General features: G+C 39.5%; 1 protein-coding gene across 1 annotated transcript in view; it reads left to right on the plus strand.

Annotated features, from left to right (window-relative positions):
• LOC141804176 (neurocan core protein-like) overlaps positions 1-12,620 on the plus strand; it is a 68,424-nt gene extending 55,804 nt beyond the window's left edge. The window contains exons 14-20 of the mRNA XM_074688497.1: positions 2,224-2,337; positions 6,266-6,317; positions 6,486-6,592; positions 6,956-7,038; positions 9,635-9,779; positions 10,745-10,927; positions 11,363-12,620. Coding sequence (XP_074544598.1) covers positions 2,224-2,337; positions 6,266-6,317; positions 6,486-6,592; positions 6,956-7,038; positions 9,635-9,779; positions 10,745-10,927; positions 11,363-11,481 — 803 coding nt within the window. The 3' untranslated portion in view covers positions 11,482-12,620. The remainder of the gene's footprint in view (positions 1-2,223; positions 2,338-6,265; positions 6,318-6,485; positions 6,593-6,955; positions 7,039-9,634; positions 9,780-10,744; positions 10,928-11,362) is intronic.
• The last annotated feature ends 583 nt before the right edge of the window (positions 12,621-13,203 follow it).

The following is a 13,203-nucleotide window of genomic DNA, read 5'->3' on the forward strand; positions in this document are numbered from 1 at the left end:
TACCTTTTGGCGTGTTGTATCTAGTAAAAAGTTGAAATTTGTTTCCATCTGATCTTCATTTAATTCCAAAACAAACACACACCTCACTAAAAGTAATTTACGACAGTGTGCAGAGACTCTGGGCGAGAAGGTGGCGAGGGAGTGCAATTAAAACAGATCCTCCTCATAGCATCTTTAAAACACACATAACATTGCAGGTACATAAAGATGAACATTTTCAAAGTAACGTGAAAAATTGATGAGAAGTAAACAAAAAGGAAAAACACATGACTTTACTCTCTGCTCGTCTAACACTTCTTAATTCGGGCTAATAAAGAGCAACATTAATCCACCCATCCAACAATCTTTACATGCAACAACCAACATGCTGTACATTGTAGATGTTAGAAATCACTCAGCATTTAGAATAACAATATATGAAATCTATATTTTACCATATACAAAGACAGAAAGTATTGTTAATAGTTCTCTGAATCCTCATTAAATGAAGGATCTAAGTTATTACTTGTGCATGAACCTAAATAATAATAAATGTTGTGAATTTCAGTTCGGCACTTAAAGAAGATATTAACAGTAATGCGTAGATTTGCATTAAAAGATGAGCAGCTGGCCTTGCAAACAGGCCGGTGTGAGGCACAAGCTCAATTTCTGGCTTTTACAAGTCAGATCAGCTTCTGAGTTTTCTACATTTAAAAAAGAGAAATTCTTAAACCATAATGTTTGAGTTTTTGTTTGACTTCTCAAAACTTTAGTTCCTTTAAAAAATATTAACCAGAATCTCTTCTTCTCTCTCAGTCTCTGTGACAGAAACAAAAGATATGCACAGATTTTTGACACATCCTCCACTTGTGTTTTGAATGCCTAAGCGTGACTGTCAAAGATTGTTATATCTGTAATAAGGAAAGCAGCATTCGCTAAAAATCTGGCTATCTATGCTCCCCCAAAAAACTTTTGCTCTTTTATCCTATAGTTTAACAAATGACTCATCGAAAAACTGTTGGAGTTTGTATCCTAAATGGAAACATTGAAGCGTAGGTGTCATTTTTAGTTTCTGCGTCTGTCCCGGTAAAACTTCATCTGATGTTTGTCTGGAAAGAGTTGCCATTTATATAAACAGATAAACAGCCTCTGCTGTCAGATTAAAGTAACATCAAACCTCCACAGCAGAAACCACCGTTTAAGCTCAGAAATTGGACTAAAATCTAAAACGAAGTCTGCAGCAGAGTTCATAGATACAACATGATTAAGTGTGGGGATGAATCCTTGCAGTTAGGACTAGCCTTGACTGTTTCTAGTTAGAGAGGATTGAACGAGGCTGAAAGGTCATTGTGGTTTGATGTGACTGAATCATTCACATCTTCCCAGCTTCTGACCTTTTAAAGATTAGGCTTTTTGCTTGAAAATAAGCAACAGTTGAGGAATACTTTGACAAAGTTTGAACTTGTAAGCGGCTTTCTTGTTGCACTCTCGCTGTGAGTTTTAATAGATTTCTGCAGTCCTGGGGTACATCTGTGATTCAGGCTCAGAAAAGCCCCTCTGTGGTCAAAGGAGATTACATGCCCTCCATTTATAATGACAAAGTGATACTTAGGAGATCCCTGCAGCGAAATGTTCCCTTTACTCGCCCACAGAGAGGTTAAAGAGCTCGGTTAGCACAGTTAGCTTAGCAGCTATGGAGCTGGTGGGTTGTCTGTTGTTGCTTCAGGCCTCTTCAGCAGGGTGGATCCAAGCCAAATTGGGGACTTGGTCCCAGATCTTCCAGTCATTTACATCTTACTTTGACTTCTTTGGATGAAAAGCTATGCTTTGTGCAGCTTGCTTTTTCTCTATTGCTAGTGAGACAATGGACAAGACAGAAAGAGGAGATTAGACATACATCAAGTTGACATTAAGCTCTTTAAATACACGGAGAAGAACATGATAACTTGAAAGCTTTAAGAGCAAGAGAATGAGGAGAAATGAGGATGGTTAGGGGGATTAGTTTGTCTGTATTCTCCTCACACTCTCTTGAAATTTGATTCTTCACTCACCAATGTGGACACTTTCACTGATTCATCTACAAGTAATAACCAGCTCATCTAGTGTCCGAGCTTAAGAGCGCCCACACATTTTTTTGTCTGTCTTTCTGACAGACATCTCCCTCGCAGAAAACATCCTTTTAATTTGATCCTTCTAATGAGATCTGCAACCTGCTTGTTCCTGCTGCTTTTCTCTCCCTCACAGACGTTGATGACTGCCAGTCAGAGCCGTGTGAAAATGGAGGCACTTGCATCGACAAGATTGATTCCTTCCTCTGCCTTTGTCTGCCCAGCTATGGAGGAGACACATGCGAGAAAGGTGAGAGTGAGGATTCTGCACACACACACACACACACACACACACACACACACACACACACACACTGATTACTCAGAGCTGTGTGATTTAGAGTTATCATACATTTCTTTTGATATGTTTTATGTTAATGTATCACCAACAAACTCAGCACATTGTGGTGTAGGAAACCTCAGGGGTAAACTTGTTAAGATTCACATCATATGATACTGGCAGTAAAGGTTTTTTTTTCTAAGCTGTGCTGGTGGAAATAATCCTGATCACTGTGCAGCGTCTGCTGCAGCTTTATGTCATAACAGGATATCACAAAGAAACATCTTTCAGCAGACAGTGTGCCACCGTAGGGCTGCAGGCTGACAGATACTGCCTGTAACTCCTCCACCTACATCAATACACACACACTGTTTCACTCTGTGTTTGCACGGTTTTCAATCAGGATCCCACATATGCTCAAGCATTTGGATCTGAAACTGTGCTATGTATTGTGTTTCTTCCAAATGTGTCTCTGGGTGTGTTCTCTAAACCAACAACATCCACTCTTCCTTAAGGAATCCTGACAAATGTTTTTCTTCTGAAAAGCACTAGCTAAGCACATATTGAAATGTTTTTCACCCTGTGATGGTGTGGCTGCTTTCAGTCTTCTTCTGTGCTCTTGTTGGTGAATTGCTCTACTTTGTTGTGTATAACTGCTACCAAATATCATACAGCAAAACAGGAGAAAACACACAGCACCAACTGTGGCTCGCCTATGTGCACAAGCCAGAAGAATAAAAATGCAGTGTACTAACATAACAGACACTATAGCACTCACATGAGACAGGAAGATGCTTTGTTTTTATGTATGAAGAAAAAAATTTCACAATTATTTGAAAGGTTAAAAAAATATGAAAAATTAAAATTACTGTTCCTCAGAATAAAAGAGGGAATAATCTTAGATTTAAGAGAAAAAAGTTGAAACGAAGACATTAATTACTGAGACTAGGCACCTGAGATTCACTCTAATGGTTCCCACTATCTTTATTAGTTGCTTATTTATCTATTTAGTTTTCTCACGCAGTCTACACTGTGAACCCAAAGTTTAAATTACTCTATTGGATTGAGCTATGAAAACTTAAAATTTGTAAATAAGTCCAGTTTACTCAAATGTCTGAGTTTTCTGTGTTGAAAATGATGATTTCTGAGTAGATTTAACTTTTGTTACTGTTTAAGTAAGAACAACTTGAAATCATTAGTTTGTGACTGTGTTTTGTAACCGTGAGTAAGGTTCTCTGTGCTCCACATGACATGGACTGTTCAGCTGTGTTTCACAGCGTGGACCAGCTGTCTATGCTCTATGTGGCATTGATTAGCTGCCCATGCTTTATGTGGTGTGGACTGACTGTCAAAATAAAAAAACAACGTTTTTTACACTTAATTTCAAAATTGGCCAAAATAGCAGGGTAGTCCAGTCAAACATTACATTATAAATACATTAATCATTAGGCGCACACTGCAAAAATCAGTAGGTACAAGACCCCGTGCCATGGAGCACAGACCACCAGTCAGTGCTGTGGAGCACAGACAACCTGTGCCCCCTGAAGGACAATATTTCAATGAACAGCAGGGTCTCATATCTACTACCTCACTCACGGTTACCAAAGTTGTGAAATTGGAGCTGATTTTTGTTGTAGCGGCGTTTGTAACCATGAGTGAGGAGGGAACGCTGTGGATATGAGACCCAGCTGTTCTTCAACATGTTATTTAATTTAGTTTTTCTGATCTGCTTCAATTTTTTATTATTACATATACTTACTTCATAAGGCAAATTTATTGATATCACATCTTTCAGTTTTGGTTAGGTCAACTTATTATGTTTTACAGTGATATGCAACATTTTTTAACATTACTTTACTAGTTTGTTTTTTTTTTAAGGTAACTGGTTTAAAGGATTTTTCAAGTAAACTCAACTTACCCAGGTTTACAGTGTAAATGCATTTCAGGTTTGTCATCTTATATCCATGAAACTGATCCCAGAGAAGCACAGCAACAGTCACCTGACAAAAAACTGCAGAGCCGCACTGTACCTGCATCAAATCAACAAGCTCATAACAAAACCATCTGTGTCTCAAACACCAAACTAAACTCATGCTGGAGAAAACTGTAAACAGTGAAGAGCTTGTTGTGAAGTTTCAAAGTGACCCAAATCAGGGCTTTCTATACAGTTGTGAGGTAACAGTATTTCTTTCATGTCATAAAACTTTTCTCATTTTTCCAAAAGAGTCGTCTCGTTAAACAGAGGACTCCTTTTTTCTCCAGTGGATTCAATACGCTTTTGTGAAAAGGGATTACAAGATTAAGGAAATGTGCAGACAGCAAGCAGAGTTAAGTGAGCGGTCGGCTCAAAAAGAAAGTATGAAATCAAGAAAAAAGGCACAGAAAATGTATTTTTACTGTGACGGTTTTGATATTTTTCCTCTGTTGAGCACCACTAACGAAGGTAAGTTAGGTAACATTAACACCTTAAAGCTCCTGTGAGGATATTTTTAGCTGGTTATGAAACAGACTGAAATTTATACTGATGCCACAGAAGCAAACAAGGCCATCAAAATGGACATCATGAGCTTTTAAGTATAGTTGTATTGAGAACGTGTCATGACTGCAACGCAGGGTAGGTGTTGAATGATGTTACAGGATGTCACAAAGGCAGGAATTAAACTTTTGCTGTTAAAGGAAACAGGGTGAGACTTTGTCATCAGGGAGCTCATGAAAGGAACGTCCTTTTTCAAGTGGAGCATCAAAATTAGCGTGAAGTGGAGCTTTAAGCAGAGTTTCAAGAGTCGAACCACACCTCAACCTTACCCCTTCTGGTATTTAAACCATCCTAACCCACTACGTCCCATTTGCTCTCGCTTCGTACACCCTCCCCCTCCCTTTCTCTTCTGCTTTCCTTCTCCATAGGGTTCTAATTAAGGGGGTCTGTCGTGCACAGGTGCTATGGCGGACTCCTTTTCTAAGCTTCCCCACACCGCTTGTATCACACAAAACTTAATTCCTCGTTCATGTTTACATTGCTAAACCGTTAAAGTGCTATGTTGTTGTGTGGTTCTTGCTAGTGAATAAAAGGTTTCTTCTAGAGATATGAGAGTTAAACCCCAAGGACTTCATGTTAAGCTAGGTTAGGTAAACACAGTCAAAACCAAGGTTGGGGGAAAAGAGAATAAAAACAAAATTGGCTTTGTTTCAGTGTGATTCAGGAAGCCTGATATCTTAAAGTGAGTAAATTGAAATAAGTATGAAGGGGTGTGAGGTAGCAATCAACGCAGAAGCACTGCAGTCTCTAGTCTATAATTTTACAAAAAAGGTGGCAACCAGGTCTGACTGGGGTACGGTCAGAACATATACATACATTTGTGTGTGCCAGTAGTCAATCTACACATCAGTAACAAAATGCAAACACTCACACAAACTTAGATTCATCACGTCATAGATGTCATCAGCTCCAGCTCCAAATATGCCCTTCTGATGCGTGTGTGTGTGTCTGAATCTTTGAATGTGTGTGTTTGTGTGTGTGTGTGTGTGTGTGTGTGTGTTACGCACTAGCAGTAATGAGAATTAATGAATATCTAACCTTTTGCAGTTATAAATGACTCCACAGGCCTGCGTATTATTAATGAATACTAATAGTGCAGAGCGAGGGCCACGTGTGCTGTGAATTGAAAGCAAGTCTGTTTAATTACAGTTGGTGTATTTAGCCTGTGGAGATGCCTGAGTCGTATATTTTTATCTTTATTTGTGAAATGAGATGAAACGCTCAGTAAAAATCTTCCTCTCTCCTCCAATCTCACAGTGACTTTTCTATCTTACTTTTCTCTCCTGAGCTCAACTCAGGTGCCCTTTGAAGAACTATTTTCACACCTCTCATTCCCTTCTTTTTCTCTCTTCATTCTTACAGACATCGAAGGCTGCGAGCATGGCTGGAAGAAGTTTCATGGCCACTGCTACAGGTATGACAAACTAGCATTTATACGCACCAACAAGTGCTTCATCTATCTGCGTTACTCTTTCATACCGTGGAGTTAATCATGAGATACTTGCTGCAGGCCTCTTTGTCATTTTCTGTCTGCATAATGTATGAAAATATTTGCATATTCACTCACTGTGTTGTCCCACAGGTACTTCACCCACAGACACACCTGGGAGGATGCAGAGAAGGACTGCAGAGAGCACAGCGCACACCTGAGCAGCATCATCTCCTCCACTGAGCAGGACTTTATCAACGGTACGTTTGTTTCCTGTCTGTGTTTGGTTTTAATTTGTTTCGATACAATCGTACAAATATGCAGAAAAACGAACAAAAAACTTAAGTGAGAAATAAAATTCAAAGAACAAGCAAAGCCAAGGTGTTTAAACTGAGGTTGCAAAACAAGAGGATTGTTCATTCATGATGTGATGAAGCGAGAAAACAGAGAGAAGTGACGATACGTCACAGAAATGAAAGGATTCAGGGATACTGGAAAACACATGTGGGGTGAATAAGTGTAAAACAGATCTCAGATATTCAACAGTTTAAGTTTAGAGAGGTTTTTATAGAAGTTTTAAATCAAGTAGTTACAGTGAAATGCTCTGATGATGTTTCTCACAGGTCTTGGTCATGACAACGCCTGGATCGGACTGAATGACCGCACAGTGGAGGACGATTTCCAGTGGACTGACAGCAACGATCTGGTCAGTTTGTTGTTGATCACAAAAACAACTAAATCAACGACGATAATCAAAGCTAAACCCACTACTGTCATCATGCTCTGATTGAACTGTTGCTTAATTACAGCCCAGCATTGCCAGACCAATTTGCAAATGCTAATTAGTCTGGAACCTCTCAGTGCAATTTTTTGATTTCAAGGGGCTTTATCATCAGGCGCAGACCAAAATGCCTCGGGACGGTACAACCAATCAGGGAACATCTGAGGCAGTGTTAGACTGCTGGGCTGAGGAGCTGGTTACAATATTCAAGGATTCAAGGAGATTCAATTACCATTCAAGAGCATGTTTGTGGATGCTCGCGATGGAATCAGGTACTCAGGTCACGGTTAAGACGGAAGACGCTAATATATGAAAGACAACACTTAAATAAACTAAATATGGAAAATGGTTTTGAGTTAGAGGAAGCTCAGGGACCTCATTTACACATTTTGTCTCCTTCACTGAGCTCAGAGTTCTACTTAATATGATTTGTTGCATCTAATGGTTTACTCTTTCATTTACACAACTCTTACATTTTTAAACAGTGTTACCTAATGCTATCATTAAGTCTAAAAGTGACGTAACTGAAAAAGTTTCACATACTATCAGTCAACTGGAACTGAAATCCAAACACATTTGATGGATAGTTGTGACCAGTGCAACCTGAAACAGACACCTGTCTGAAACTATGACTGTCTATAGAGATGAATAAATGATCTTTTCCTCATTGCACTTGACAAAAGTGATGCCAAAGTACCCGAGAAAAGACATTATTATGATTCACATGTAGTCCGTTCAGTAGAAATCATCTCTCCGAGCCATGGTGTTCATGTTCTGCTCACTTCATTAACCAATGTACATATCTCACTTAGGATCCCTCAGGTCTGTGTGGTTGACTGGTTTAAAACAAACACTCCCAGATATGGAAATCTGGATGTTAGCATTGACAGTTAGTGTTTATGTTTCGTCTCACAGTTTATACTATTCATTGCTCATCCACTGCACACAGCACAGCTTGAGCTGCATTTGTCACAGAGCTGTCAATTACGGTGTTCATGTCTTTTTACTGCATCGTACATTTAATTAAAACTCATGTCAACCACATGATGAAAGAATAATGTTTGCTTCCATCAGTACCACACTCATCTGAAGGATTTATGTGCGTTCAGTAAGTTTTATTTGGCTCTAGTCTGTTCTGGTGTGCACAAAGCCAAGGCAGGGAGAGCAGCAGCAAACAGAGCTGGCATCAGAAAAAACACACATGACACTGATTAAATCAGACACAGAATAAAAGAAGCAGCTGGAGAGGTGGTAGTTTGCAAAGTAGTTTTCAGGGTGAGCAGCAAGAGAAGGCAGACTGAGGCAATCAAATGCCCATTTCACAATTTGCCAATCAGATGAGTTGATGTAGCCTAGCTGTCTGCTAATAAGAGCTGGTGTCGAGAGCAGCTGACCCATGGCTGTTTTTCAAACCGCCTACTACACTAGCAGTGCCTACTATTTTAGCTGAAATTCAGTATGTAGTAGGTAGTATGCGAGAACTATGCTGTATGCTGTTTTGTCAATGCAGGTGGCCGGTTTTGGTGAATTACCGCCATCTACTGGAATAAGTCGGTATTATAACTACAATACAACAACACTAACATTAGACGGTCCGTGAGATAGAAGTGAAGTGATGCGAAGAAACACCAGCAAATCTTGTCACTTCCAGCCGTGAAAGAGGTGTTTGCTTCCACAAATTCATTAAAGCCCAAATAAACCACTAATTCACTTTTTTAAACCATATGTGGATTATATAGAAGTGTTTTTTTTAATCAGCTGTAAAAGTAAAAATCCAGATTTATTTTCAGTAAATGATGTAACTTTTGATGTAAGATTAGAAATCAAAAATCATGATTCTGTGTGATATGATTAACAAAATAACTAAAAGGCCAAGATCTGCCCATAGATTGTTGTATACATTTATAATACACGCAAAAAAAACCATCATCTGTAGCTTCGCCTCAAAAACCAGAAACCAGAGTAGTGTACTACTACTGACAGAACAGTCATACTACATACCACATTCACATGTAGTATGTAGTTGGCGGTTTGGAAAACGACCCATGTCTCTCCTATTGACAGGAAATAGTAACCAGCCAGCAGGGCGAGCCAAAGATTTTGTGGCTTTACTTTTGTGGAGCCGCTGCGCTGGTCATCATTTTTTAAAGTGAGGTCTGAAATGAGAGATGTGTCAGAGAATATAAAATCTCAACTGGCAAATTAATTTTCTCCTGTGACAAGATTAACTCTGCCTGGTTCAGAGGACATTGTGAAAAGTCAAACACTGGCCACAAATTTATATTCATAACAAACTGACTATTGCTGATGGAAGGAAATGAAAACATTTTCAGAGCTGTTGAAGAATTTAATTTCTAATGTTTGAAGAAAACTTTGTCCTCAGAATTTTTATTACAACTGACACTCATCTTAATGTTTCCCTGTTTCTCTGTACTTCAGTATGAGATGATTTCCAGTCTGAAAGTACTGACAGTGACAGAAAACGCGTGTGAATTCCCCGCTCTGTGTTTGTGTTACACAGGTGTATGAGAACTGGAGGGAAAGCCAGCCGGATAACTTCTTTGCAGGAGGCGAGGACTGTGTGGTGACCATTGCCCATGAGGACGGCAAGTGGAACGACGTTCCCTGCAACTACAACCTGCCCTACATCTGCAAGAAAGGAACAGGTACGGTGATACTGAATGCAGCAGAACATTACACCAGAGGTGTGAATAAACAGATTGACACATTGAGGTCCAAAACAACTTCCTCAGCAAATGGAAAGCTTTAATTAATTCATAAGGAGAGATTGTGTTTATACAGTTGGGCTGCTCGGTGTTATCTCTGACCAGTTGGCCACCTGTTAGTCATCAGCGCTCCTCGTCACTTCTTACATGAGGAGCAGAGATGATGATTTCTTCCTCTTTAAACATCAGCGGTCTGACTTCAGGGCCTTTTCACTCAGCTTGCACTTTTTCTTAGTTAAGTGTGAGCTGCAAAAACTTGACAAAAACTTAAACTCAAGTATGGACTGTGATTCAGCCTCCAACCTTTATTGATTCTTGAGAGCAATATCAATCTCAATCTTCCTCTTATTGCCTCCTCTTCCTCCCTGGAGCTCACTTACACTTACCCCAGCAGCAGAACTGTACTCCAGTTATTACCTTTTACTGCCTTGTTCACAACAAATATGATCGGAAATTCCTCCGAGTCATTTCTCCAAGTTACCTCAACACCCTCACAGACCAGGGCTCGACTGACCTGAAAGTCAGTGCAGTGACGTCTGGTACAGCTGGATGTAGGGTTTGGAAAAAGCTGAGGAAAGTCAGAGGATAAGTAGAAAAGCATGAAGTAGTTTTAGGGCGTTGGTGTGTGCAGCTGTGTTCCTTCCACCTGCAGCAGAGGCCCATCACACTCCTCCAGGACTCGCCTCTGCTCTGCTCAACACTCACATACACAAGACTGCCATCTAGAGGCCAAACACACCAGCAGGGCTGGGGCTTGAAAAAAAAACAACTATTTTTTGTAGCATAGTTATTGTAAATGACAAATCCATTACAAAAGGTACATTTTGAAGAATCTTATGTTGTTTGTCTGCCTGCCGTCCTGACGGTATTAACCTGATGTTTTCATTTGATTGTTTTGTCTCCAGTGCTGTGTGGGACCCCACCGGCAGTGGAAAATGCCCATCTGGTTGGCCGGCGGAGGTCACACTATGACATCCATGCTGTGGTTCGCTATCAGTGCGCCGAAGGTTTCTTTCAACGTCATATCCCAACCGCTCGCTGCCGGGCTGACGGCAGCTGGGAGAGGCCAAGAATCATCTGCACAAAATGTGAGTGCTGGAAGTCATGCTTGTCAAGAGTTAAAAGCACTTCGTTAGTTTTTCTGTTTGATGTAATGGCTTTTTAAAATTGATTTAACTACATTTTTGATATTTTGAAATTTATTATATTGTATTTATTTATTTCATTATTTTATTTTATTCATGTATTTATTGTTTTGTTATTAATTAATTAATTAATTTATTTATTATTTATGTTATTTATTAATTTGTTTGTTTGTTTTTTATTTGAATAAAAATTAAAGATAACACTGATTTATGTTAGTAGCAGTCTAGGAGCTCTAGCATCAGTTAAGCAGTGGTACAGATATCTGGTCCAATACTCCAACCTCAGCAGAAAAAACTTGTCTTAGAGAAAAAACAACCAGCAATATAAGGATTTTCCACTCAACATGACCAACATGTCTCCTTCCCCTCCTCTTTTAGCCCGGCGGTCTCACCGGTACCGGCGCCACCACCACAACCAGCACCATGAGCGCCGTGGCCACCGAAGACACGGCGGGGAGGGACACAAGGCCCGTGAGGACGCACAGAGCTACTACTGAACCAAATAATCCAACCCCCACCATGTTTAGGTGCTGACCATGGCCCATAAACAGACAGCAGCTCATCACAACACTCCCCTGCTTCTAACCCTGCTGTTTAGCTTTACCCTCCTGAAGAGAGAAGGTTTTTCTGACTCTAACACAGTTTAAGACCCCACAGATCCCCTCCTTTGGGTGTTTTGATGCTTCTTTTTGACCCTGCGTCCTTTAACTGAGGTCCATGCGAACACTAATACTCTAACACTAACAGTTATTAATCTCACCCTAACATCTCAGTACAGTAAACCCCTTTCCTGTCTACGAACTTAACCTCCCCTCAGTCTGTCACACTGACAGCAAAGTGTGTGTGTGTGTGTGTGTGTGTGTGTGAGTGTGTGTATGCATGTAAGAGAGAAACTTAGAAAAGTGCTGTGTCACTTTCTTTTTTTCAAAGAGTTTGCTTGTTGTACATGAAAAATGACTCACCCTAGTATTCTGTTTACAAAGCACAGATGTATTTGATGCAAGATAGTATACAGTCCCTGTAACCCTGAGCTTTTTCTATGTGTACTGTAGCTGTTACTTTTCCATAGAGCGCCTGAATAGCTCGTCTGTTTTATTCTACTGACATGCTTTTTCTAATATTTGCTATGTTTTGGTGTTATGTTACTATTTATTATAAATTTGCTAGTGAATATATGCTTTCTTTTGGTTTTTACTTATATTTCAGAGAGCCGATGTAAGGTCATTTTTCTACGCGAGTACTAAAGTTCAAATCTTAACAGTAGACAAAATTAACCCTTTGATTGCCTCTAATTTCTGTATTGTAAATATTGTGGTGTTTGTTACAGGCTGATCAATAGCTGGACCTTGTCCAATCAAATAGGCCTTCATATCCCCATGAGCACTTCAAACTAATAAATATGTCTGACTGACATAGATGGTTTGGATGGGTTTTAACAAGACTAAAGACAAAACTGTTGATTGTATCTGATTTGCTAAATTCTTCTTTCAATCTTTGCACGGCTAAATTTACACGATGGGTAGAATGTTGATATTTTTCGTCCATTGGTCCCTTTGATATTTGATCGGTCATCCACTTTTTTGGTGTTCCTATGACTTTTTTGTCCTGCTGTTGTATTCCATTCTTAATAAAGTGAAAAAAAAATCTGTGGTTGTTTTTTTTTTATGTGTTGCCAAGGCAAACAGATCAACCAGTCTTCAGCTGGTAGCAAAATCTGTATGGCTTCAGTGCAGATTAAAATACTCCCTCAACAACTATTTGACATGACTAATGTTTAATTTTATGAGAAAGAGGTCTTAGTTACAGGCTATGGCTAATGGGAACGCTAACACAACATGAAGGATAATATGCAAACGTTAGCCAGCCTCCAGCTCTTTACAGAGGGATCATCTCGTAAAATTATGAGGATGAACAGCGAAAAGAGAAGTGAGCACAAGCTGTCTGTTAGTTTGCCTGTCTTCATGACAGAGTCAGTTTGTTGCACTGTTGATTCATAAACCTGACATCTTGGACATTGTGGTGCTGATGAAAGAAAAACATTTATATTTTAAACTGAATTAACATTAAAGTAAAACTTAAAATGATGCTTGTTCCTCATTTATGTTTGGGCAGCTTCAGGCTGCTCTCCCAGTCAGCACATTAACCGTAGCCTTAAATTATGTATTTCTAAAGAAACTTCTAACTTTATTCTCCTAATATCACACCTTTAACCTCATAAA

This window comes from Halichoeres trimaculatus, unplaced genomic scaffold (assembly GCF_033239565.1).
Source record: "Halichoeres trimaculatus isolate MK-OKI-2021-1 unplaced genomic scaffold, fHalTri1.1 fHalTri1_scaffold_15, whole genome shotgun sequence".
NCBI classification, from domain to species: domain Eukaryota; kingdom Metazoa; phylum Chordata; class Actinopteri; order Labriformes; family Labridae; genus Halichoeres; species Halichoeres trimaculatus.